Here is a 22,790-nt window from a genome sequence, read left to right as displayed (position 1 = left end):
AAAAACTGACTTTTAAACAAACAAAAAACTTTTATTCTAGCTTTTATTAGTTTATCAACACTTGAATGTGGGTCTCTTCCAGAGGACTCCTGCAGCAACATCATTCATCTGAACCTCAAAGAATATTGACATTAACCAAAATAACTATGCCGTTTTGTGCCTATAGGAGACAAACATTATCTGTTTAACTGCTTTTAAACAATTTATATTGCAAAACAATATCACTCAAATAAACACTTTCATTGCAAGTGCCTCACCATAATCCCAATTTTTTGCTTTTTGCAATGAAAAAGAGGATGGATCAAGATTTATATTTGCTCTCTGCTGAAATAACATTGAACATGTCTGGATTTGGTAGACGGTACTTGGTCTAGGAAGTGTGAAAACCTCTGATATTGTTTTTTTGGAGTGGCAACTTATTATTGGAGCATTTTGCAAATATTTGCCATTTCTCCTTTAGCTGAACTGACCTTCCTAGTACTAAGCTTTAATTTCAGAGGTCATACAGATGATTTTCAGCAGGCATCTGAAAGTTTAACTGGTTAGGGCCCTCACAAGCACACTCAAACGAGTTTTCCATGTTTTCTTAAAGAAATGATAATATAAGTGGGTAAAGTTTATGAATTAAAAGTTGAGCAGAATGAAAGTTAATGCTGTTCAATGGTTTCTGAGATTAGTGGGTTTGTTATATTGAGCAACATTTATTCATTAGTTCAGTTCAATAGCCAGGCAAAGTTTATCAGTTATGAAAAGAGCTCAATTCAGCTGCAGTTTAAGCAGATCTACAGAAGATAGTGTTGTTATTCAGCTCAAGTCAGTTCAATGTTGGTTCACTTCAGTTCAATAAGTGCCAATGTTCCAGAGATCCTCAATTCTGAAATAAATTCAATTCAGCTATAAAGTAGATTGTCAAAGACAATATTGTCATTATCGAGCTCAATTTAGTTCAAGCTTTTGTCACTGCAGTTAAAGGGGTGGTTGATTATGATTTCACTTTTCTAACTTTAGTTAGTGTGTAATGTTGCTGTTTGAGCATAAACAACATCTGCAAAGTTACAACGCTCAAAGTTCAAAGCAAAGAGACATATTTGCTTTTAAAGAAATTGCTTTTTAAGGACTACAACAAACGGCTGGTAGAGACTACACCACATTCCTCCCGGGTTATTGAGATCACAAACCCCCAAATTTACATAAACCCCGACCCTGGGAATGCCATTTATAGATTAACATGACAGAATATGCTAATCAATGACTATAAGATAACTACACATAAGCTATCTAAAATCATCAACTAACCATTCAGAAATGTCTTCTTCTTGAGTCTCTCCATCATTGTTTGACTCCGGTTTGAACATAAAAGGTTTTTGAAATGTTCAGTGCGTGTCTGTGTGAGGTAAGAGGACACAAACTGTTGAAGCTCCGCCCTCTGTGCCGGGAGCAGCAGCTCATTTGCATTTAAAGGGACAGACAAAAACGGTGCGTTTTTGCTCACCTTCAAAAAGTGACAATATTAACATGATATATACAAATATCTGTGGAGTATTTTGAGCTAAAACTTCACACACACACTCTGGGGACATCAAAGACGTATTTTACATCTTGTGAAAAGGGCATTATATCACCCCTTTAAATCGATAATTCTATAATTACAAACATTCTATAAACCCTCTTCACAAAAAAGGAACATTTCAAAACTATAATTACTAACAGAGCATTAAATATATGTATTAATGTCAAAAAGTGTAGATTAAACTTAAATTTGAAGAGTTCATTTGCAAAAACATAACTCTGTTTTTGTTAATTTTCATAAATCATTTTTTTTTATTTATTTTTTTATTCCAAGTAATATCAATAAAACTGAAGGCGGGTTGTTTTAAGTAATAATAACAAAAAAAATACAGGTAACTTACAAAATTAAAGTTCAATCAAAGTTATATATATATATATATATATATATATATATATATATATATATATATATATATATATATATATATATATATTAAAAGTAAAAAAAAAAAAGCAAAAGCAGATTAAACAAAACCAAGTAATTGCTATGACATATATATAATAAAACACTCAGTTAATCTTTTTAACATTAATCTCCTCAGCTGACATAGACGCCTGACATGCTTTGTTTTTGTGATTTACATGCAAACAGGGAGCTTTTCCCTCACCACTGTAACATGCTGTTTTAGCAAGGTTTGAGTGAAAAAGTTTCAGCTTTAACTTTCCTTTTACGCCCCGAAGAAGATATCACGGGTTCATCAAGTTCGTTGAAATTATCCCTCCTCGATCACTTTTAGTCAGCTTTGACGAAACTCCTCTCAGCTAGCGCGTCTTTTTGAAGTGACTAGCAGCCTTGTCACCTGACCTGAATACTGTGCGCTGATTCGCTAAAATGGACTTATCGGGTTGTGTTCACAAACAACAAGGGTGCTTGTCAGTTTCTGCTGTAAAACATGAACTCAGATGCCTTGACAATGGACAATACCAGCTTTTGTGACAAAAAGTGTTTAAAGGGTAACTAAACCCCTGGTCAGAGCCTGACTCCACCCACTGGCAATATTTGAAAAATGCTAGAAAAGTGGGCAGACCCCAGCGGAGATAGAGCAGACGAACCGTGAGCGGGGGGGGCGTGCACCAGTCTACGTGTCAGACTCTCTAAAATGGAGAGTGACTCACAAGGTCGCAAGGAGACGTAAAGTACATGCATCTGATGAGTTTTATTGAGTTGATGTCAATAGCGCGCGCTCTCTATTCATATTTTGCACGTGACGTCACAAGTACGGGCTGGCGGGCAAGAACGTCGTTCTCCAGCAACGAAACACAGTAAACTAATCAAAGATCTTGCCAGGATGTCGCCAGTTTTACTATACAAAAGTTGGTGTTTTGAGGTGTAAACGACATGCCAGATAGTTGTTGTGCAATTGGATGCACTAACTGCAGATGAGATAAGCAACCTTCACAGTATACACGCCTGTGCAGTGATCATTAGGGCTGTGCCGGTAAACTTGACAACTGCACCACCGCGGTTGTAAAGCGCCACCGCGGTGGCTGAGTAGTACCGGCGGTGGTTCGCCCCAAAAAAATTTCGTTTGTGAATGCTGTTTTACATTAATATTATGACACACAAAGCTTTGTTTACAAAAGAAATAATAGGTTAGCAATTAAATGTTATATCGCAGCCATGGAAAAGTTTGAATTCATGACGAATGAGAGAGTTGTGTGAGTGAGCCCATAAATTTAAACTTTGTCGGCTTTGAATTCTGGTTTGCGATCTGGACACCCGATTATCAGAGAATTTAAATATATTCCATTAGTTATTCCTTATAGAAAGCTTGAATTGTCTACTTTTAAACAAAACAATTCAAAACGAAAATAAACCGACTAGCATATGCATTCCGTATGAAGTGTGCATTTCTCTCTATAGGCGCGTTCACTGCGAAGATGACGAGTCAGCATCGTCAACTTCATCTTTGCAGCCCGACACTGACCCAAAAAACACACTTTATTAATAAACAATTAAAATGTCTCCTTGCTATATTTGACACATTCATAATCATTACTTTTGCCGGTTCTTTGTGACAGCTGTTATGTGCGTTACTGGCAGCGTCACCCTCTGGTTACATGAACGCGTCACTACCGCATCAGCACCAGAACATGGAGATTTTATTTTAGAGAATAATCGCACAACATATTAGATATTCTATAATTATGGAATCTCTTGTTTCTTTTCCCATATCTTCACTCGCGTCTCACCCATTTCCGAAGGGGATTATAAACGTTTCTTCCTTTGTTCGCTTTTAATTAGGTCTATTATTTTCGTATTCTTTACTGTGGTAAAGTAGAAAAAACGCTGTAGGACAGATAGCCTACATTTTTAGGCTACTTGTACGTCAAATTCTTTTTTAAACAGTTTGTGCTTGTTATTAGACATATGGTAATTGGTAAGGCGCGTTAAGTTCATTTGTAAAGCGCGTTTCACACGCGCGGGTGATTTTAGTTTGGCTTTCTCTGGCAGCGCGCAAACATAGCCTAAATGCCTTGCCCTTGTTGAAGATAAAATTCGCTCTTCATAACTTTTACAACAAGTAGTTAACATGAAGATATCATAAAAGAGATTGATGGTCTCTTTCCTGCTCGTGTCCCACATCCCTCTCAAAGCGCAGAGCTGTAGGCTATATCACGCGTCTTTGTGTGGAAATATTAAATGAATTTTTAAAAAATAGATTCAACTTTATTATATGATGTAAGTTACTAGTATTTACTGATATTTATTTCAATGGTTTACCGGCTTTAGTGTGTTGTTTTTTTATTTTTTATTATTCATTTCAAAACAACCTCCCAACCACCGCAACACCGCCGGTAGTTGGTCCATTACCACCGCGGTGGTAAAAAACTGCCACCGTCACAGCCCTAGTGATCATTCCATCACTCCATCAAAGGTAATTTCAACATTGGTTTGAATGCAATGGGTGTATGATCATGTAATTAATCGTGTCTTTAAGTTACCCTGTGGTTCGGCGAGTCAGCTGTTTGTGTTAGGAGTCTAAGCTAGGCTAACTGTGCGTTCACACCGCTGCCGGCGAGAGTGAAAAATTCATTGAAAATGTATGACTTCCGGGCACTTTGACGCTCTCGCCGCAGGCGGTGTGAACGCACAGTAACCACTGTCGTCTTTTGCTAACAACAACAAAAGTGTGTGATAGGTTGTTTTGAGGTTTGTGATATCTATGGTTTTCAATGAGAACCAGAGATGACCCAACAGTAGAGCTAGATTATTTACGGAGGAATTATTACTGCTCGATTATCTTAAAAAAACCTTGTCTGCTTTACACAATTTAGCTACCTTGGAGTTAATCCTAGTCCATAGTTATGCAGCTAGCTCGCTAACAGATTTGATAGCTACTAGATAGACCTGGAACTACAGGACTCTACGTTGAAAATACCCGTTTGTTTCCCGCCAGGTATCCATGGTAGTCACGTGACTGCAAAGTATGAATAGGCATATTCATATTTTGCCACTATGTGGAAAAATACAGCAAAATGCGCCAGCGCGTTTGTCGACCCCAGAGGATTAACTTTAGCCTAACCATAAATTGTGATTAAAATATATATGATCACTCACATCAAGACGCCGCTGCGGTGGTGGACTCCATGCAGGAGGAGCAGCGTTTGGCACTGCGTCACTTTTCAGCGCGAGCTGTATGGAGTAGCCCATTAAAATGCCCGTGTAAAATGCAGGTTTCACACTCACGGTCTTCCAGGCCAAGTGCATGCAACCACTGCCGCCTAATTTCCAAGTCTGCTGGAAAGCTATGCAGTCCAGCAGTGCTGTTGCAACCAGCAACACTACACCTACGTACCCTCCTGACCACTGTACTAAATACAGATAAATCTACGCTAGCTCATACCAAGGGCGTGGTGAGCTCGTACCAAGATGAGTTTTGAGTTTTGCTCGTACCAAGATGAGCTGGAACCTGCTTACGTCACGTACCACCACAAACATCCAATACGAATTTTCAACTGCAGTAGCCACCGTTCAACCTGAAGAGGGCAGCACTCAGACGTTTTTACACCATATATTGTAAAATTAAAACACTTTATACCCAAATGTCAAAAAAATTACTCGAATCAATGAACAGCACTAATAAAGCCCCATTCTTACAGGTAATTAACTAAAAAAAGTTGGTTTAGGGTTTAGTTACCCTAACTAAAGATATATTAGTCCTAGATTCAGAACGTGCTATATGTGGAGTATAATGCACAGAAGTCCGCAAAAAACAAAAACAAATTTTAAACGTGGCGTTTATCGGTTTTTGCAAATTAACTCTTCATTTATTAACGGTGAATTAGTCAATTGCCTTTTGTCAGTTATATTTTTTTTGTCTACTTTTTTAAAACGGTCAATAAACTCACAGAAAACTGGTGAAGTGAAGCAAAGAAGAAGAGCAGAAAAAAAAACAATATAAAACTAAGAATCATAACTACAATTTCTTTGAGTCGTTGATGTTTATTTGATATTTTGAGGAGCTACTTTAGAATATTTTAACTGGAATGGACCACTAGTGGAAACTTTTTCATTTTATTTACATTTAATGCAAGTTCAGTGTAAAACTTTATTTTTACTTCTGTTGTTGCTTTCCTTCACTTCAGCAATACAATACTATGTGTCTTTTATCAAAAGAGGCCAGTGGTCCAAAGCATTCATTAATTAAAACCCTTCAAGTTTTTAAGTCACCAAATGGAGTTTGAATGTCACCTAGCGGCCATATTGGCTACTGTGCCTAAAACTCCCAGAGCATATTGATAGTTTGAGACAAATTTGAAAGACAACAATGTTTGGATTTGCCACTTTGACTTGCAGTTTTAGGGTGACCAGGCACAGGTTTTAAATTAATAGAAAATAAAAATAAATGTAAAGCAGCACATTAAGTTCAGCAACCATTTAAGTTTGGATATGTAATTTTCCAGTCTATGTTTAAGAATAGGGTCGCCAGGTAAGAGGCTAATGAGACTAATTAGTTATCTGGATATCTATAGATATATTCAATTTAGATACATATATTATATAGCCTTTTTACCCTTTATTTTAACAACTATTTGTGCACCCATACACACTTGTGTTTGTGTGTGTTATTGCCAGTATTGTAGTTTTTAGGGGCAGTGAATATAATATAATATAATATAATATAATATAATATAATATAATATCTTGTCTACGGCACCAATCATGATACTCACACAGGGTCAGAGGTCACAGCAGGTCCATCACTGAATTTAGGGGGATTATCCATGGAGATGTTACTCTTCATGGACACACAGCTGAATACTGGAGATGCTGCTCTCTGAGTGTGAACAGACGTCTCCTCCTCTCTCTCCTCACACACACTCATTTTACAGGTACGGTTCTCCTCCTCTCTCTCCTCAAACACACTCATTTTACAGGTACGTTTCTCCTCCTCATTTTACAGGAAGTTTGCTCCTTCTCTTCCTCCTTGATGAGACTTGATTCCAGACCTGCATGTGGACACAGAAAACATGCACAAAACACATTGACACATTTTATTTAAATAGCATTTAATTTACTTTAACTTAACATCAACAGTTTTTCTCCAGTTATAGTAAATGTTGTTTGTAGAGCAACATGGCCGACATGTCCAGTGGCGTCATGCCCATTCAAAGTGAGGGGGGGCACGTGCCCCCTCAGATTTCTCCTCCCTGATCATTTTTTTGTCACAACTTTATTCCTATTATGCTCCATAATATATCAGAGCCTATAACGACTCAAATGTATTCTTCTGGATGTGTAATAAATCGGTCAGCAATGCATCAGCCCGCCCCTTTTTCCTAATATGGTGTCTGTGTATATAAAAAATCTACGCGCGTAGCGCTCTAGAATCTTTGCTGTGTATGTTCAAGCACCTCACTCGTCTCGCACGTTGAGCTGGCAATGTTTTACAGATGGTCTTGAAGTGGTAAGTAGGCAAAGCAACAAATCGGCATTGAATTAGTTATCGGATGATATTAAAAGGTAGTGGGATTATTTGTGGTTGACCTGGAAATTTTAACTTGATCAAAAAGTTATGGATTTGATATTAGCTGCGAATTCAGAGCATTAACTTAAGTTGTGTCAGTGTAACGTTATCGATAGCTAGCCTAGTCTAACCGTAAACTAGTTGGCTAACGTTACTGCCATACAAAGCCATAGTAAAGTTATCTGATCGGTTTTGATTACTTTTTTACATTTCTGTCAAATATTAACCATTTTCAAATAAATGGGGTAGTGTTAACCTTATTCAGCACTGAAATCTGTCAAACTTCTTTCAAAGTCCTTCATCACATATATTAAAATAACTTAATTTCAGAGCACCACAAAGTCAGACCTCAGCACCTTTATGTACCTTTAATGTAAGATCGTTCTTAGGTCACATACCAGTTATCATAACATAAAAACTGCAATGGTACTGTTTTTAAAATCATGTGTTGTAGGCCTAAGTGTACAGTAAGTGTGTGTGTAAACATGCTTTAATGAAGTAGACTTCAAAAGCTTTTGAATTTGAGCTTACAGTTCTTTCATCAACCTGTCTTTTACATAAACTTACAAAATAGATACTTTAACTTAGTCCTCAGATAGAGGAGGGTTGCTGCTAGCTCCGTTAAGGTATTTCTGTCCCTCCCAAACTGCATTGAAATGGTATGTTTAGCAGCCAGAATTTAAAAATGTTCAGGGGGAGAAACCCCCTGACCCCTCCTAACATGATCCATATCACCCATCAGAAAACAATTGCAACGTCTCAGATTGTGCCCCCCCAGAATTTTGGCTTGCATGACGCCCCTGGACATGTCGGCCACACTTTCAAACACATCAGCCTCGTTTCAACACTGGATTCACCTTCACTTTACACTGCTGAACTCTTGCAGGTGTTTTTCACAATCCGTTTTTCGTGTCGCATTAAGCAAATATGATGTTATTTTTACACGTTTATGTGTGTATATCTGCGACTACAATTCCTTCCCCCAGTCAAAACTGAACACACATTACAACAGCCTATAGATTATATAAATAATTAAACAGTTTGAAGTCAACCAAAGATTTAAACATTAAACAAAAATTCTCCTGTTAAAGGGAAAAAAAGTGCAAGTTTAACAATTTTCGTGAATAATTTTCCACTTTATCATGTATTTGAGTTTGAGTTCGTCATAAAGTCTGTTTAGATGCAAATACTCTATCGATATTACAGCTATGGAAAGTTTAACGAACTTACTGTCACATGTGCTGATTTTCTATCTTCCGAAATGGCGTCTTTACAGTCATCGGCTGCTTTCGGTTCCCCTGTGAGACCATGATGTGTGAGACAGGTAAATGTCCAGCAGCTCCTCCTCCTCGAAATGGATTCTTTTCACACTTCCGGGTTTGGAACGAGGAAATAAATTACAGCAGGGCCACTTGTATTGAGGTAAATGCGAAAAAATATATACAATTTTTTTGCATTCTCACTTGCACAATTTTTATTAAATAAGAATAGAAGAGTTTGAAACAGCATTTAGGATTAATTTGTTAATGGACAGTATAAACACAAACAAAAGTACTACAATTTAGAATTTTGGTATAATTTATTTTGATGGTCCCTTTTGAACATTCTGTTGACTAAGTAACTTTGCAACTTCATGTCAACTATCAGTCATTAGAGTATTAGTAGACAGTCTGCTTAATATCTGCCAACTCTTTATTGTGACGCTCCTCCAACAGACATTCTACTGACTAAGTGAAAAGAAAAGAGAAACATTTAAAAAAAAAAAAAAATAGTCAAAGAGTCTCTAATTCTGTTGTGTCTTCTGTCAAAAAAAACATAAAGTTTGGTATTAGTAAACGTGCATTTGAAATGGTTTATGTAAAAATTGTAAACCTTCATGGATGGATAGCCTAAAATATTGTAATTCATTATTTGTAATGTAGGCTATTATACACTATTGTATTAATGTATAAGAGTATTAATGTGATGTATCACAAGGAAGATTATACATGTAAACATTGTAATAAGTTATTTCTTTATTTACATGTATTTTGAATTGTTTGTTTAATTTTGGTAATAATGTCAGTCTACCTGTGCGCAAGGCTGATGAGCACACGCAATGTTTGCTTCTCTCTGTGAATATCACTGTGTGAAAGAGAGAGAGAGAGAGAGAGAGAGAGAGAAGCCGATGCCCTGTTGATCCACTGTTGATCTATATTTATTTACGGATTTAAAAAAAAAAAAGTTGTGTAGTCCTTGTGTGTAACTTGCACTAATATTTTCAGTGTTGCCTTAACACAAAACAGGAATCTTGTGAATATTCATGTAAGCTCTGCCATAGGCGGAGTTTGACATTCGAGCCAGGGGGGGCAAAAAAAAAAAAAAAAAAAAAAAGATCATTGTAGCAGCTGGGACCTATAGAAGCTTGTTTCCGCCACTGAATAATAAATAAATAATAATAATTCCGACCCCTATAAAGTCGCAATTGGGAGATATAAAGTCAGAATTGCGTGATATAAAGTCGCAATTGCGTGTTATAAAGTCAGAATTGCGTGTTATAAAGTCAGAATTGCGTGATAGTCGCAATTGCGAGAAAAAAAAGTCAGAATTCTGACTTTATAACACGCAATTGCGACTTTATTTCACGCAATTCTGACTTTATATCTCTGAGAAATAAAGTCAGAATTGCGAGATGTCGCAATTTTGAGATAAAAAGTAGCAATTATCTTTTAAAATGTTTTATTTTGTGGCGAAACAAGCTTCCATAGGGTCCTGCATGGCCTATCAATTGGGGAACTCGCACATACTGTATGGACAAAACAAACATGCTAAATAAACACATTTATTTTTAACCCAAGAAAAAACAGTCCAACAATACAATCATATTTGTAAACAGGTAGAACGTCACTACTGGACTTCGCATCGCATCTTCGTTCGGACACAATTAGGATCAATGAAATGTGGACCACTTTTGCACTGTTAAAATATTATCTTCAACCAAAACGAAAAGATTTTTAAGGTTTTTCTTTCCTTTTTTCAAAACACATTGTGGCAATGAGAGTGATTAAAAAACAAGTTATATTTCGCATTTTGTTGTACTTCATGAAACATTTAAAACATTTTGAGAGGGAAAAATGAACACAATACTCTCCACTTTTGAAACATATTGAACAGCATATTGAAAGCAGTGTGTTGAGTTTCTCCAGCTTAAGCAGTTATTTGGCAGAGAAATAAAACTTACAGACCTAGACATTGTCCAGACTAGTGCAACAGTAATTTTCGTTTTTTGCGTCCTGCATATGCGTCGATAATGGTCTCAGGTGAGAGCATAGGGGTGAGCCGTAATGTCGCTTTCGATGTGAAGTCACATGACCCAGAGCCCCGAATTTTTTATTTTTTATTTTTTTACTAAAGCAGTAGGCCTATATGAAATCAGATTACCTACCACCATTTAGTTGTTTTGTGTTATTTAAAATATTTATAATATCTCTTTTTTTTTTTAAATGCAATTTTTTTTTTTTTTAAATGCAATTACCCGTTTCACCAGGGGGGGCAATGCTCCCCCTGCCCCCCCGCAAACTCCGCGCCTGAGCTCTGCCCATGGAGACAGAAAATCTCAGACACCGAATATTTCAGAACAGCGACCCGAGGAGAGGCGCGCTCGGCATTTAACAGTAGGCCTAGGCTATGAGGGGTGAAATGTGCCACTACCAAGGCTGGATCCCAAACGGCACACTTCATGTGGACTCGCGGTCTCGTGGCCTTAAATTGAGCCTTAAATTGCTCGCCAAGTGTACGAGTCCGTAGGGTGTCCCATTCGGCATTTCAGTGCTCAGAAGTGTGCTCGCGAGCGCCGCCTTTGTGCCCTCGATGCAGACTTTGGCCAAGCACGCACTTTCGCGCCCTCCACACGAGTAACCTACCCAGCAATCATTGCGAACGCCCAATCAGATAAATGAGGGCAGGAGTTTCGTGGCTGTTTGACTTTCGGTGGCATGGCAGAGAAGAAGATTTTTAGGAGTACGTTTTGTTAAGATATAATTACAGAGATTATCATCATAAATCCCCCAGACATGATTTTGACCAATAGCACAATTGATAATGAACACATTTAAACATATATGTTGGACTACAGCCTGAAACTGAATACTCTTATAGTGGGTAATTAAGGCAATACCATTTCCCATTATTTAGGTATGATTTCATTATTCAATTATAGTCCATTATTTTATTATAATACCATTTAATGCAAGGAATTTTGTTATGTTCAAGAATCTCTATCGGGTTACCGTAATTTGAGGTTTTATACACTCCTGACAATTTATTGTAGTTTTATATAAATTATTCTTCATTTCAGTTAGTAAATGTACAAGTAAATATGCATAAACGTGTACAAAAATATAAGTATCTTTGTGGCATAAAAACCATGCAAATACACAACTATAAAAGGTAATAGTCCTCCACTAAGGTGGATATAGCCTGTGTGGGGAATTGTTCTTGATGCTACATGCCATGTGTTTGTCTTTATCTGATAAAGGGGCGATGAGAGGACACTGCAGTTTATTCGGCTACGTGTTGAGAGAGATTTGGCCTTTACAGGCGTGAGGAACACCTCGGCTCAAGGGTTTGAGTAAGTCTGTGTTCTGTAATTAGCAAATATGCAGTTGTAAGAAATAAATCACTGCGTACCCATTATTGTAATCTGTCTGTTAGAGAGATTATTAAAGCAATGGGACTGCAAGTCATTCTCACTCCTCAACAAACCAGAAAAAAGTGGGAAAACCTCAAAGGAAAAACAAGGTATTTTCAGTACACTACAAACACTACTTTGTAACAGGAATCAATTTAATGTGAAATAAAGTGTAAAAAAGTATAATGATTAATGCATTTGTTTGTTAATATGTTTTTGCATATTAATGCATTTGTTTGTTAAGAAAACTGATTAATACTATTATAGGATTTGTGCCTGCCTAAGAAGGATCTGGAACAGATGAAGGAGAGTTAACTGAAGCATCATGGCCATTTTCTGAAGCTATGCATGAGGCCGAATGTGCTGCCAGTGGACACCTTTTCATCTGGTCACAGTTCCCAGATCAGCACCCCGACAGAATGCAAGGCTGGTCCCTCTGGTGCTGTTGATGCTGATTTACTGGAGCCTTTCCCCACCTTTCCTGAGCCAGGACCAGCAGAAATGGAGGACACTGGGAAAGCAGGGCCTTCAGAGGCTGATCATACCTGTGGATCTACAACACCAGAGGGGATTCCTACACCGTCCACAAGGCCAAGTGCAGGGATGGAGAAAAAACCCTCAAATAGAAAGAGGCGTAGTGAGGAAACCTCCCTTGAAGTTATCAGAGAAATAGTAGCCAAGCAAGACCGCCGTCAGATGGAAGCAGAGCAAAGGAGGAACAGCAGTCTCTAAGAGCAGAACGGCAGATGGACCAGATGCTTTCAATATTAGATCAATTAGTGGACCACCTGAGTAATACAGTAATTCATCTCAGTTTTTGTGTTTTAGTATTTATTTCAGTTTGTAGGTTTATGTTATTACAGGTATTGATTGATTTTGATTCTCATAGTAACTGGGCTCGTTGCTGTGTCAAGTTCTGAAAGTTTATGTTATTGTTACTGTTTCAAAGATTTGTGTATAATGAGAATCACAATTTGCGCTTGTGGACTCGAGGCCAGCGCCCCTTAGGTCTGCACTCCCTGATGTCACCAAGTGTGAACTCGAAGGAGGTCCACAAGGCCGGAGTGAGCCATTTGGGATCCAGCCCAAGGCTATCCTGGAGAAGGAGAAGGAGCCGTCCACCCTTCCGTCGCCGTCAGTCTGTGAACATTTTTGAATGGGATTGATAGAGGCTTCAGACGGCAGACCGGCGACGTCGTGCACAGTAGTTACATTTAAGGTGCAGTGTGTAGATTTTAGCAGCATCTAGTGGTGAGGTTGTGTATTGCACCCAACAGAAGTTACGGTGGCCGACAGGAGATGTCGTCGTCTGAGACAGCAGAGAGTAGCCAGTTCAGCAATGAGGTTTCTTTGCAAAGATGAATTAAGAAATTATGTTTACTTAATTATTCAGTAAAACGATATGTTATTGCAAATAATATTGTTACTTGTTCATCATTGTGTCAGTGTTTTATTCGCTGACTTTAGCTATGGCTTCTTTGCACGAAGAACAACATAGTGACGAAATGAGTTTTTCCGTTTAGGGCTCCTGTAGAAACATGTTGGCGCATTTCAATGTAAGGAAACCCGCGGTGTGTGTAGATAGAAACGGCTCATTCTAAGGTAATAAAAACATAACGGTTCATTATGTAAGGTCTTTATACACCACTGAAAACATATGTATATGATATTGCACTTCTGTCAACAGATCCTCCTTAATATTACACAATGCACATTTAACCGGCGGCGACGTGACGGCGGCGTGTATCAAAATGTATAAAAATAGTACATGTACTAAGAATGTCTGAACTAGTACATCACCTGATACATACGTCGTCTCCATGTACGTCGCCTTTAAAAGTGTTTGAAAGTTTGCATTAGTAGATGCATTTGTTATAGGCTATTGCTTTTAATTAGTTTTTTTTAATTAGTTATTTAGTTATTGACGGCCTTTATCTCGAGGAGAATTATCACCCTTTTTTGAATACCATTTATGTAGATGCCTGCAGTTTGTTTAATGAATTGAGCCGTGTCTTTGAATACACGTCGTGTCTCACCCAGCTAATTTGACTAAAGTCAAACTTGTAGATTTTTTTTTTTTAATACTGACTGATTTTATTACCCCTATTCTCATTTATTGTACCTGTAGTACGGCATTAAAAACAATGTTTATTCTGTGTATGTTGAGTGTCTTAAACAAGTAACAAGACATTAATACATTGTGTGCACTGTTTAGGTCGATTCCGCTGTTCTCACATGGTTTTGCTCAGTTCTGTTCGTTCCCCCTCCCCTAATAGATCTGATGCTGGATGGACGTCTTCATCTTGAGCTGGAACATCACACGTTCTTTTAATACTATTTCTGTCGACATCGAGCCTGGTGTCTTTGAATACACCCAGCAAAGTATACAGGTACAAATATTACAAAAGTCAAACTTGTAGATTTTAATTTGTACTGACTGATTATATTACCCCTACTCTCATTTATTGTACCTGTAGTACGGCATTAAAAACAATGTTCACACTGATGAGTCAATTGCATACCTTGTTTGCAAGATGTCAGAACACACACAGACGTTCCAGGAAGTTTTCCCTGGTGTGAGGTTAATACCTAAACGCCTCTTCCTGGAACATTATCCTGCACTTATCAAGTCATTTGGTCCACTTGTGCATCTTTGGACCATGCGCTTCGAAGCCAAGCACAGCTTTTTCAAGCAAGTGGCTCGGCACACCAATTGTTTTAAGAATGTCCCCCTTACACTAGCAACAAAGCACCAGTTCATGATTTCCCACTGTTTGAAGTCTGACAGTCTTGAAAAATCTCCACTAGATGTATCTCGTGTTTCATCAGTTCCTCTGACTGTCTTAAGAACAGAAATAATGCAGGCCATCAAAAACAAGTTCCCAGAGACTGAAATTGTCCAGATTGCCACAAGTGTCACCAGTAATGGCTTCTGTTACAGAAATGGTTTGATTCTTGTTTGCTGCTCTCTAGACGGGCTCCCTGATTTTGCAGAGATTATTCAGTTGTGCATTGTTCAGAAGAGGTTGTGTTTTGTAACTAAAGGTCTGTGTGGATGGTATAGGGAACACTTTAGGGCTTTTGAACTCACTACTTCTCCCGCACAAGAGATTTTCTTTCTTGAACTCTGTGAATTGGCTGATGACTACCCACTGGCTGACTACAAGGTTGGCTGTCTTCGTTTGGTGTCATTAAAAAGACAAATTCATGTGTAACAGGTGCTCTTTTGGTCTTTGTTTTTTGTTTTGAATAAAACTTGTGTACTTATGACAGCTTTAACAAATGTTTGTTTTCTTTTTCTTCTTCCAATAGTATTGTCAAAGTGAAAATGACCTCCCATGTCATCTTGCGGATAATCCTGGGAGAGAACAATGCTCAGAAAGTGACACTTCAGCATGGTGTCCCTTGTTCTCCGGAAGAACTTATTGAAGAAATCAAGACACAGTGTGATTTGATGGAAGAAATTAAACTTCAATTTATGGACCCTGACTTTAATGAATTTATAAACCTGACATCTACAACTGATGTACAGAACAAGAGCATCCTCAAGGTGATCAAACTGTCTGAATCTTCAGCATTATCGGCATCGCCCTCATTATGTGACACAGTCATACAGTCTTCTACGTCGTCCGTGAGATTATCCTCTGAACTATCGCCTACTCTCTCCCTTGAAGCATTGTGTAGTTCATCTCTGGGGTCAGCCTCAAATGCCAAGTCTTCCTAGCCAACCACTTTTGTTGTGCCCCGTTTTTCTTACGATGCAGAAATTAGCCTGGGACAAGGCAATGTACCTCACAGAACAAATGGCTCTTTGCTGAATCCAGATCTCAAGCTCAAATCAGGAATTTTGGAGGGACTTCCGCTGAAGAAATCATTAAATTCAAAGTTTATCTGTCGGATTCAGAGTTCAATGAAGTGGCTGAAGCTCTTATAAGACAGCACCCATGCCTCAAAGAACCGGGATCCGTAACAGGCTGTAGCGGCTGGAAGACCAGTCTTAAATACAAAATGGCAAATTGCCGAACAAAGTTGCGGAATTTCGGTTGTTCTGAAGTGACCATTAATTCAATGAAGAACAAACCCAAGGGCATCACAATCCCGGCATTCTGAGTAAAGAAAGTTCAGCAAGGCTGAAGTCAACTTCTGTCCATCATATCCTCCTGGTGAAACTGTTGACAATCTTGAGACTGTCAGAGTCTCCATTCTCACTGAGGTCAAACAGAAAAACAACAAGCAAATATTACAGCGGTTAATGGACCGTACCTTTGCATTCAGGAAACAAGAAGTAATCCAAGGATCTCCACTCATTACTGACTTGAAGAACAGATGTTTCAAGAAAATGAGGTAACTCCAGCTGAATGCTTTTAAGTGGTATTCTCACATTTCTCACCAACACCAATTCTTACTCTAATTTAGCGCTTGGTGAAGGTTAATTTAGGCTCTGTTTGCACATTGAGCACAGCAACTGGAATTGTATATGTACTGTAAAACTGTGACTTCATCTCCTTTTTGTGTTTTAGGTCTGTGCTGAATTTGCATGTCTTACAACTGTGCCCTTGATTTCAAAATTCTTCCAAAAACTTGATGAGTACACTCTCTCTCACTCTCTTGATGAGTACACTCTCTCTCACTCTCTTGATGAGTACACTCTTAATCTTTTCCCAGCGAGTGGGAGTTCTGGGACGAAAGATCAGGAAACTGCTTGTGCCAGTCTCACAGGTGTGATAACCGCTCTCAGCACTATAAATGTCCTTTAAATGTAATTTAAATTAAATTAAACATACTCTTTGCTGAATCCAGATCCCAAGCTCAAATCAGGAATTTTGGACAGACTTGCTGAAGAAATCATTAAATTCAAAGTTGGTTTTAACCAGAAGGAATGATTATAGATGAAATATGATATAGATGTAGATGACAGTGTTGAAATATGCAAAGTAACGTATGTTAGTAACTTGAAAATGTACTTGTGTGCATGCTGAAAAGTGTCATCTTGTTCTCGTCCTCAGTGTGACTTAGCTGACGTCAAGAGGGAGTGTCTCCTCAAAGCCTTGTCTGTCTACCTAAATGAGGATCCTGAAAAGCTCATCAAGGAGTACATGGTATAGTTGCCTGAATTTTTTTTTTAATATAAAATATGGATGGTGTATAACAATGTATTTTGTTGTTGTTTATAGGATGTTGTAAGATTATGTGTATTTTCAGTTAACAGATGCATTTACATTGTCACTGTGACTCAGATCTAATCAACTCTATCTGTGTCTGTAAAGGTGTGAACCAAATGGCTCATACAGGTGTACGGCCCATAGAAACTGATGGGTGTGAATGACAAAGAAACAGCATTGCTCACAGTAGATTGCAGGGTAGATGATCTCCTGTGGGAGGCCCTAACAGTTTTCTATTGTTTGTAGCCCATTTGTCTTCATGTATAAAGCTCTGTCTCACAGACAGCACTTTGGGTTAAGATTGTTGAAGGGGACACGCTAACATCGCTGCTGAAGGACTGCAACACTACAAACCTTCAATAAATTCTTCTCCCCACAAGAACTCTGGTCAAGCTTACTTATTTTATGTATTGGAGAAATATAATTGGCCAGCCACCCAAACCACTGCTCGGCCAAATACAGCAAAATCTAATGCAGATGCAGATTTTGCATGTGCTCAGAATGAATTTGAAGAAACGGTCCTAGGGATTTCCGTGATCAGGAGTGAATGCTGTGATGTCACTGATCCGCCTGCTGATATTGGAGTGATTCTGGAAGGCGTTACAGTATTTGAAGACCTTGGTAATGTAGGTAATGCTGTTGCATTGCTAATTGGACTAATATATATCCTAAATCTGAGCTATCCCAAGGAGCTTCGACATACCTTTGAAGTCGTCCAGAAAGTTTTCCTTGGACTGGATGGTCACAAACTTTCTCATAAGGTTCAAGCACTCAAGGCAAAGCTTTCTACAGATTCACTGTTTTAAAGGACTGATGTTTGTGATCTGGGATGGGGTGTTACTGTTACACCTAAGAGCCACACAAACAAATATCAGAGAGACGAGGGACATGTTTTGCTTATGCATTGTTTTCTGATCAGTATTATTCATTGTTTTTGCCGGCGTCTCCATGAAGTTTTGCAGAGAAGTTGCAAATACTGGCAATGTAATGGGAAAACATGGAAACTGAAGCAAGCTCAGTCATCATTTTCACAGAGAAGTGTTCTTGAGTAACCTACATTTATTGCTTTCTTCTATTGTATGCATCAGCCGGTATATGCTCGTTTTTGTGGCTTCTTTTAAGAATGGTGATGTAAATTGAATTGTGCACTTTAAGCTTTGAATGTGCTGCAAATAATGTTTTAACATGTGAAAGGTTTTCAAAGTTTAAAAGTTCTTGTATCCATGGTCTGTGCTGCCTTTACAAATATTGTGTGCATCTGCCTTTGGCTAAGTTGTATTAAATGTAATATTAACTGAATAAAAAAAAAAAAAAAAAAAAAACATTTTGTCTTTCACTTGTCTTTTGCACTTTTTTCATGAATGTTCCAGGTAGAATATACTATGTCATGAATATGAGTGGAGGAATAAGCTCTCTAGTTCCTGTTTACTGAAATATGTCCTATATCCATGTTGTGTTCTGCCTTTACTAATGTTCTTTAAGCTTCAGAATGCAGAAGATCCCATAGCTATCAATTACAGTGCGTTTGCAACTGTAGAATATATGACACCTTTTGTTAACTTTTTCTTCCCCCCAGTAAAGGAATTTTATACTGTATGCCGTTTCTGTTGTCTTTTCTGAGTCACTGAAGAAAAAGAAAATTCTTACACAGTTGTATTAACCTGACCAAATGGCATCCAATGTGTAATGGACGTATAGACTAAACAAGAAGCATTAAATGTAGAATAACTTAATTCAAGTAAACTGAAAACCATTCATTCAAGTTAAATGAACACCATTGGTTCTAGTTGGTTTTACATGATTGATTTTATTGGGTTTAATTTGTTCCAGTTTTGAATGAATCATGGTCAGTCAAAGAGCTATTTTTTTTTTTTTTTTTTTGATAAAGCGGCTATGAGATGCGTTAACATTTTTACACATTTTTTTATTGACTGCACATCTTGATTTTATTTTTTATTTAGTAATGTTTTATTTATTTTTGTCCTGCAGGAAAACGTGGAACTGCATTCACATTCGGAATAGGTAGTGATTTCAATAAATCTCAGATGGAAAAAGTAAGTGTGTGTGTGTGTGTGTGTGTGTGTTTTCAGAGACAGATCCAGTTGCAACCTAAATATGTAATGACTGTTAAATCAAGCAACGATCGCTTCATTCATAATCTCTGAAGCCAGTTAGTTCACTGTGTCACACCACTGATCTATAAATCTCCCGTTTTAATCAATGAATCTGACTAAACTGCTAATGACTGTGAGGTGTGATTAGGTTTAGGAGTTTAGGGTTAGTATTAGGAGTTAGATTAGGGATTAAAGTTAACAGAATAACTTCAAATGGTTTTACAATATACATGGGCATAATAAATAATGTATTAAACAAATTTTCTGTTCAACTATTATTTAGCAATTTAGAAGAACCCACAAAACTAATATTAACATTCAGACATCAAAGAGCAATAAGAATATTGAGTTGTTCACAGACAACTAGTCAAAACAGTGATTGTCCTCTTTCTCCTCCAGCAACACTTGCATTAGATTTTCCTTCTGCTAAACTAGATGTGTGTGTGATTCCAGTAGAGAGACAAACATCAGCTGAGTATTTCCTTCATTTCAGCTTTATTCACACCTGAGGTCTGACGACACCAGATATGAGACCGAGAGCAGAACTCACACTTTACTCCAGTCAACATCTGCTTCATTTCTCCACACAAATCACTCTCATCTTCACTGTTATTGCACAGGGGAAAACAGCGCATTATTAACAATACACACTGATCTTGTAATGGGGCATGTTGACACACTAATCTGGGGAAATGAGAAACTCTTTCCATTGAAAACAACAACAACCATTCATTTGATGAAACTTTGTACATGTGAAATAAAGCTAATAATTGACATTTTGAATCGTAGTGATTGAACCAGTCACTGTCTGTCAGTGTTACTCTGAAATCAGAACCAAGGACTGGAACTAATCTTTATTAATATAGATATAATATATACTTGTATACTTTTACCATGCATTTTGATTTAAAACACTTTTATGGCAAATGCAGCTTTAATGGTCATTTCAACACAATAAATACAAAAAAATTGAGAGAGAGAGAGAGAGAGAGAGAGAGAGAGATTCATCATATATTCATGTTGTTTCAATGAGGGAAAAAATAAACAGAGCATTTTTTTTAATTCTGATTTAAAATTATAATTGCAATATTTTTTAACATAATTAAGATGTAGTCTCACATATAAAGGTGTTTAAGGACTAAGGGCCCTATTTTAACGATCTGAAACGCAAGTGTCAAAGCGCAAAGCGCAAGTAACTTTGTGGGCGGGTCTCGGCGCTGTTGCTATTTTCCCGGCGGGATAAATGACTCTTGCGCCAGGCGCAAATCTAAAATGGGTTGGTCTGAAGTAGCTTCATTATTCATAGGTGTGGTTTGGGCGTAACGTGAAATAAACCAATCAGAGCGACATCTCACATTCCCTTTAAGAGCAGGCGCACTTGTTCTAAAGCGGATTGCTATTGTAACGGCGGATTTGCCAGGCGCGCGCCAGGAGCGGTTCACAGCCGAGGAGACCGACGTTCTCGTCACGGCCGTAAAAGAGAGAAGTTACATTGAAATGGAGAAACCCACCCAAATTAACTTCGGTTAAACAGGCGTATGATAATTTGGGTAAATGTGTAAGCTAGATGTATGCTTTTATAATAAATTGTCTATCTATCTATCTATCTATCTATCTATCTATCTATCTATCTATCTATCTATCTATCTATCTATCTATCTATCTATCGTAATAATGTATGATTTGCAAAAATGAAAACTGCTGCTTCTGTGTAGATGAGAGAATCAAAGTGTATGCGCGTTGTGCACACGCCACATTGATTATGGCCAAGCATGCGCCCTTAAAATAGCATATGAATAACATGCGCAACGCGCCACTGACTTTAAACTATTTTTTCCTGGTTAGTGGCGCAATTGTTTTCTAAACCTGCAAAATAGCATGAGGGAACGTTTGCGCCGGAACACGCCTCCTCTTTGCGCTGAACCGCCCCCGGGAGCGCAAGTGTATTTCCTAACTTACCGACGTGCTTCTGTGGAGGGAAAAGTCTGTGGAGGGAAAGGAATGATACATGCGTCGGTGTACAAAGTCACTTGCGCTGGGTGCAAGATAGGGCCCAAAATGTACTATATTTTTTACATAAACCACATTCGTTTTAAAACTTGTAGAAAATAATACAAAAGTTTTCTAAAACCATACGAAACAAACACGAATATTGCGTACATTTATAAAAAATGTATACGTTTTTTTTTTAACACTATTTTACAGTGTCATTGTTACATGTATTTACTGTAGTAATAACTATAAATGAACCCTAACCCTATAGTACGTACATGTACTTAATATTACTCAGTACTTAAATATATAATTACACATTGAAATAAAGTGTTTTTTGACTTTATTTGTCCCAGACTCATTTACTTTCCTGTTCAACAGTTCTTCTGTATTAGATTCAGTCCAAACTCTCTTTTGATGAAGATTCATAAAGTGATTCAGTCAAAACTGGACATTAAAAAGCAAACGTGTAAAAACAGTGAAACTCAGGGTGACAAACGTTTATCATGAATGAAAATAACAGTCAAAGATCAACAACTGAAGAAACATGTTCAGACTGAAACAGGAACAAGCGTTTATTGACCATAAACTACAATAACATGATTAAACTGTAATAAAACATGTGAATTAACAGTGAAATACTGGAGGTGACAGTAGATTAATGTTCATTTTACAGTAATCTCTATGATTATATAGATGATGTGTTATTCATCTCACATTATTGATTATAATAATCCTTTGAGATCCAGCAGTTTTAATCAGATCATCTGAAGGATTTTAATAACACATTGTGCAAAAATAAAGTGTGTGAATATCAATAACGGTGATAATGCAGTAACACACACAATCAGTTACACAACTGGAGAAATGTCAATTTAGTGTGTGTGTGTGTGTGTCAGTCAGTGTGTTTGTTGTTTAATGTGACACAGAGACACTGAAGAGTTAACCTTATAAAGTCTAAATCCAGCATAGAGGGGTTCAGTGAATGTGTGTGTGAATGTGTGTAAGTGTGTGAGTGTGTGTGTGTCAGAGACGCTGTAGAAGGACAGAGTGCCGGCCGACACGTCCACAAACACTCCTGCTCTCTTACAGGATCCTGAACCAGCAGAAACAGCAGTGTAGTTATAATTGTGAAGGACATAGAGTGTGTGATTAGAGCGTCTCAGACTCCAGGACTTCTGATTACATCCAAACCCACAGTCACTCTCTCCTTTCCTCTGGATTCCTTTATATGACACTGATATTTCAGGATAATATCCACTGCATTCAGCCTCCCAGTAACAGCGTCCAGTCAGACTCTCTCCACACAGAA

General features: G+C 37.8%; 1 protein-coding gene and 1 long non-coding RNA gene across 17 annotated transcripts in view; one reads left to right on the top strand and one right to left on the bottom strand.

Annotated features, from left to right (window-relative positions):
• Positions 1-22,097, top strand: part of LOC309512910 — a 60,679-nt gene extending 38,582 nt beyond the window's left edge. The window contains exon 2 of the long non-coding RNA XR_014211213.1: positions 21,692-22,097. This is a non-coding gene — a long non-coding RNA (uncharacterized lncRNA). The remainder of the gene's footprint in view (positions 1-21,691) is intronic.
• LOC309509795 (uncharacterized protein) overlaps positions 1-22,790 on the bottom strand; it is a 100,239-nt gene that overhangs the window by 36,933 nt on the left and 40,516 nt on the right. Inside the window, exon 7 of one of the 16 annotated variants that reach the window (XM_082184690.1) lies at positions 22,029-22,790. This exon is cut by the window's right edge and continues 138 nt beyond it. The exons of the other annotated variants lie outside the window; for them this stretch is intronic. Within the exon in view, the coding sequence (XP_082040816.1) occupies positions 22,378-22,790 (413 nt within the window). The 3' untranslated portion in view covers positions 22,029-22,377. Of the gene's footprint in view, positions 1-22,028 lie in introns of those variants that run through there. 16 annotated transcript variants of the gene reach the window in all.

Source organism: Leuciscus leuciscus (assembly GCF_965113295.1).
Source record: "Leuciscus leuciscus genome assembly, chromosome: 1".
Lineage (NCBI taxonomy): Eukaryota > Metazoa > Chordata > Actinopteri > Cypriniformes > Leuciscidae > Leuciscus > Leuciscus leuciscus.
The sequence above is the reverse complement of the archived record's forward strand: the minus strand, read 5'-3'. Positions and strand labels throughout refer to the sequence as shown.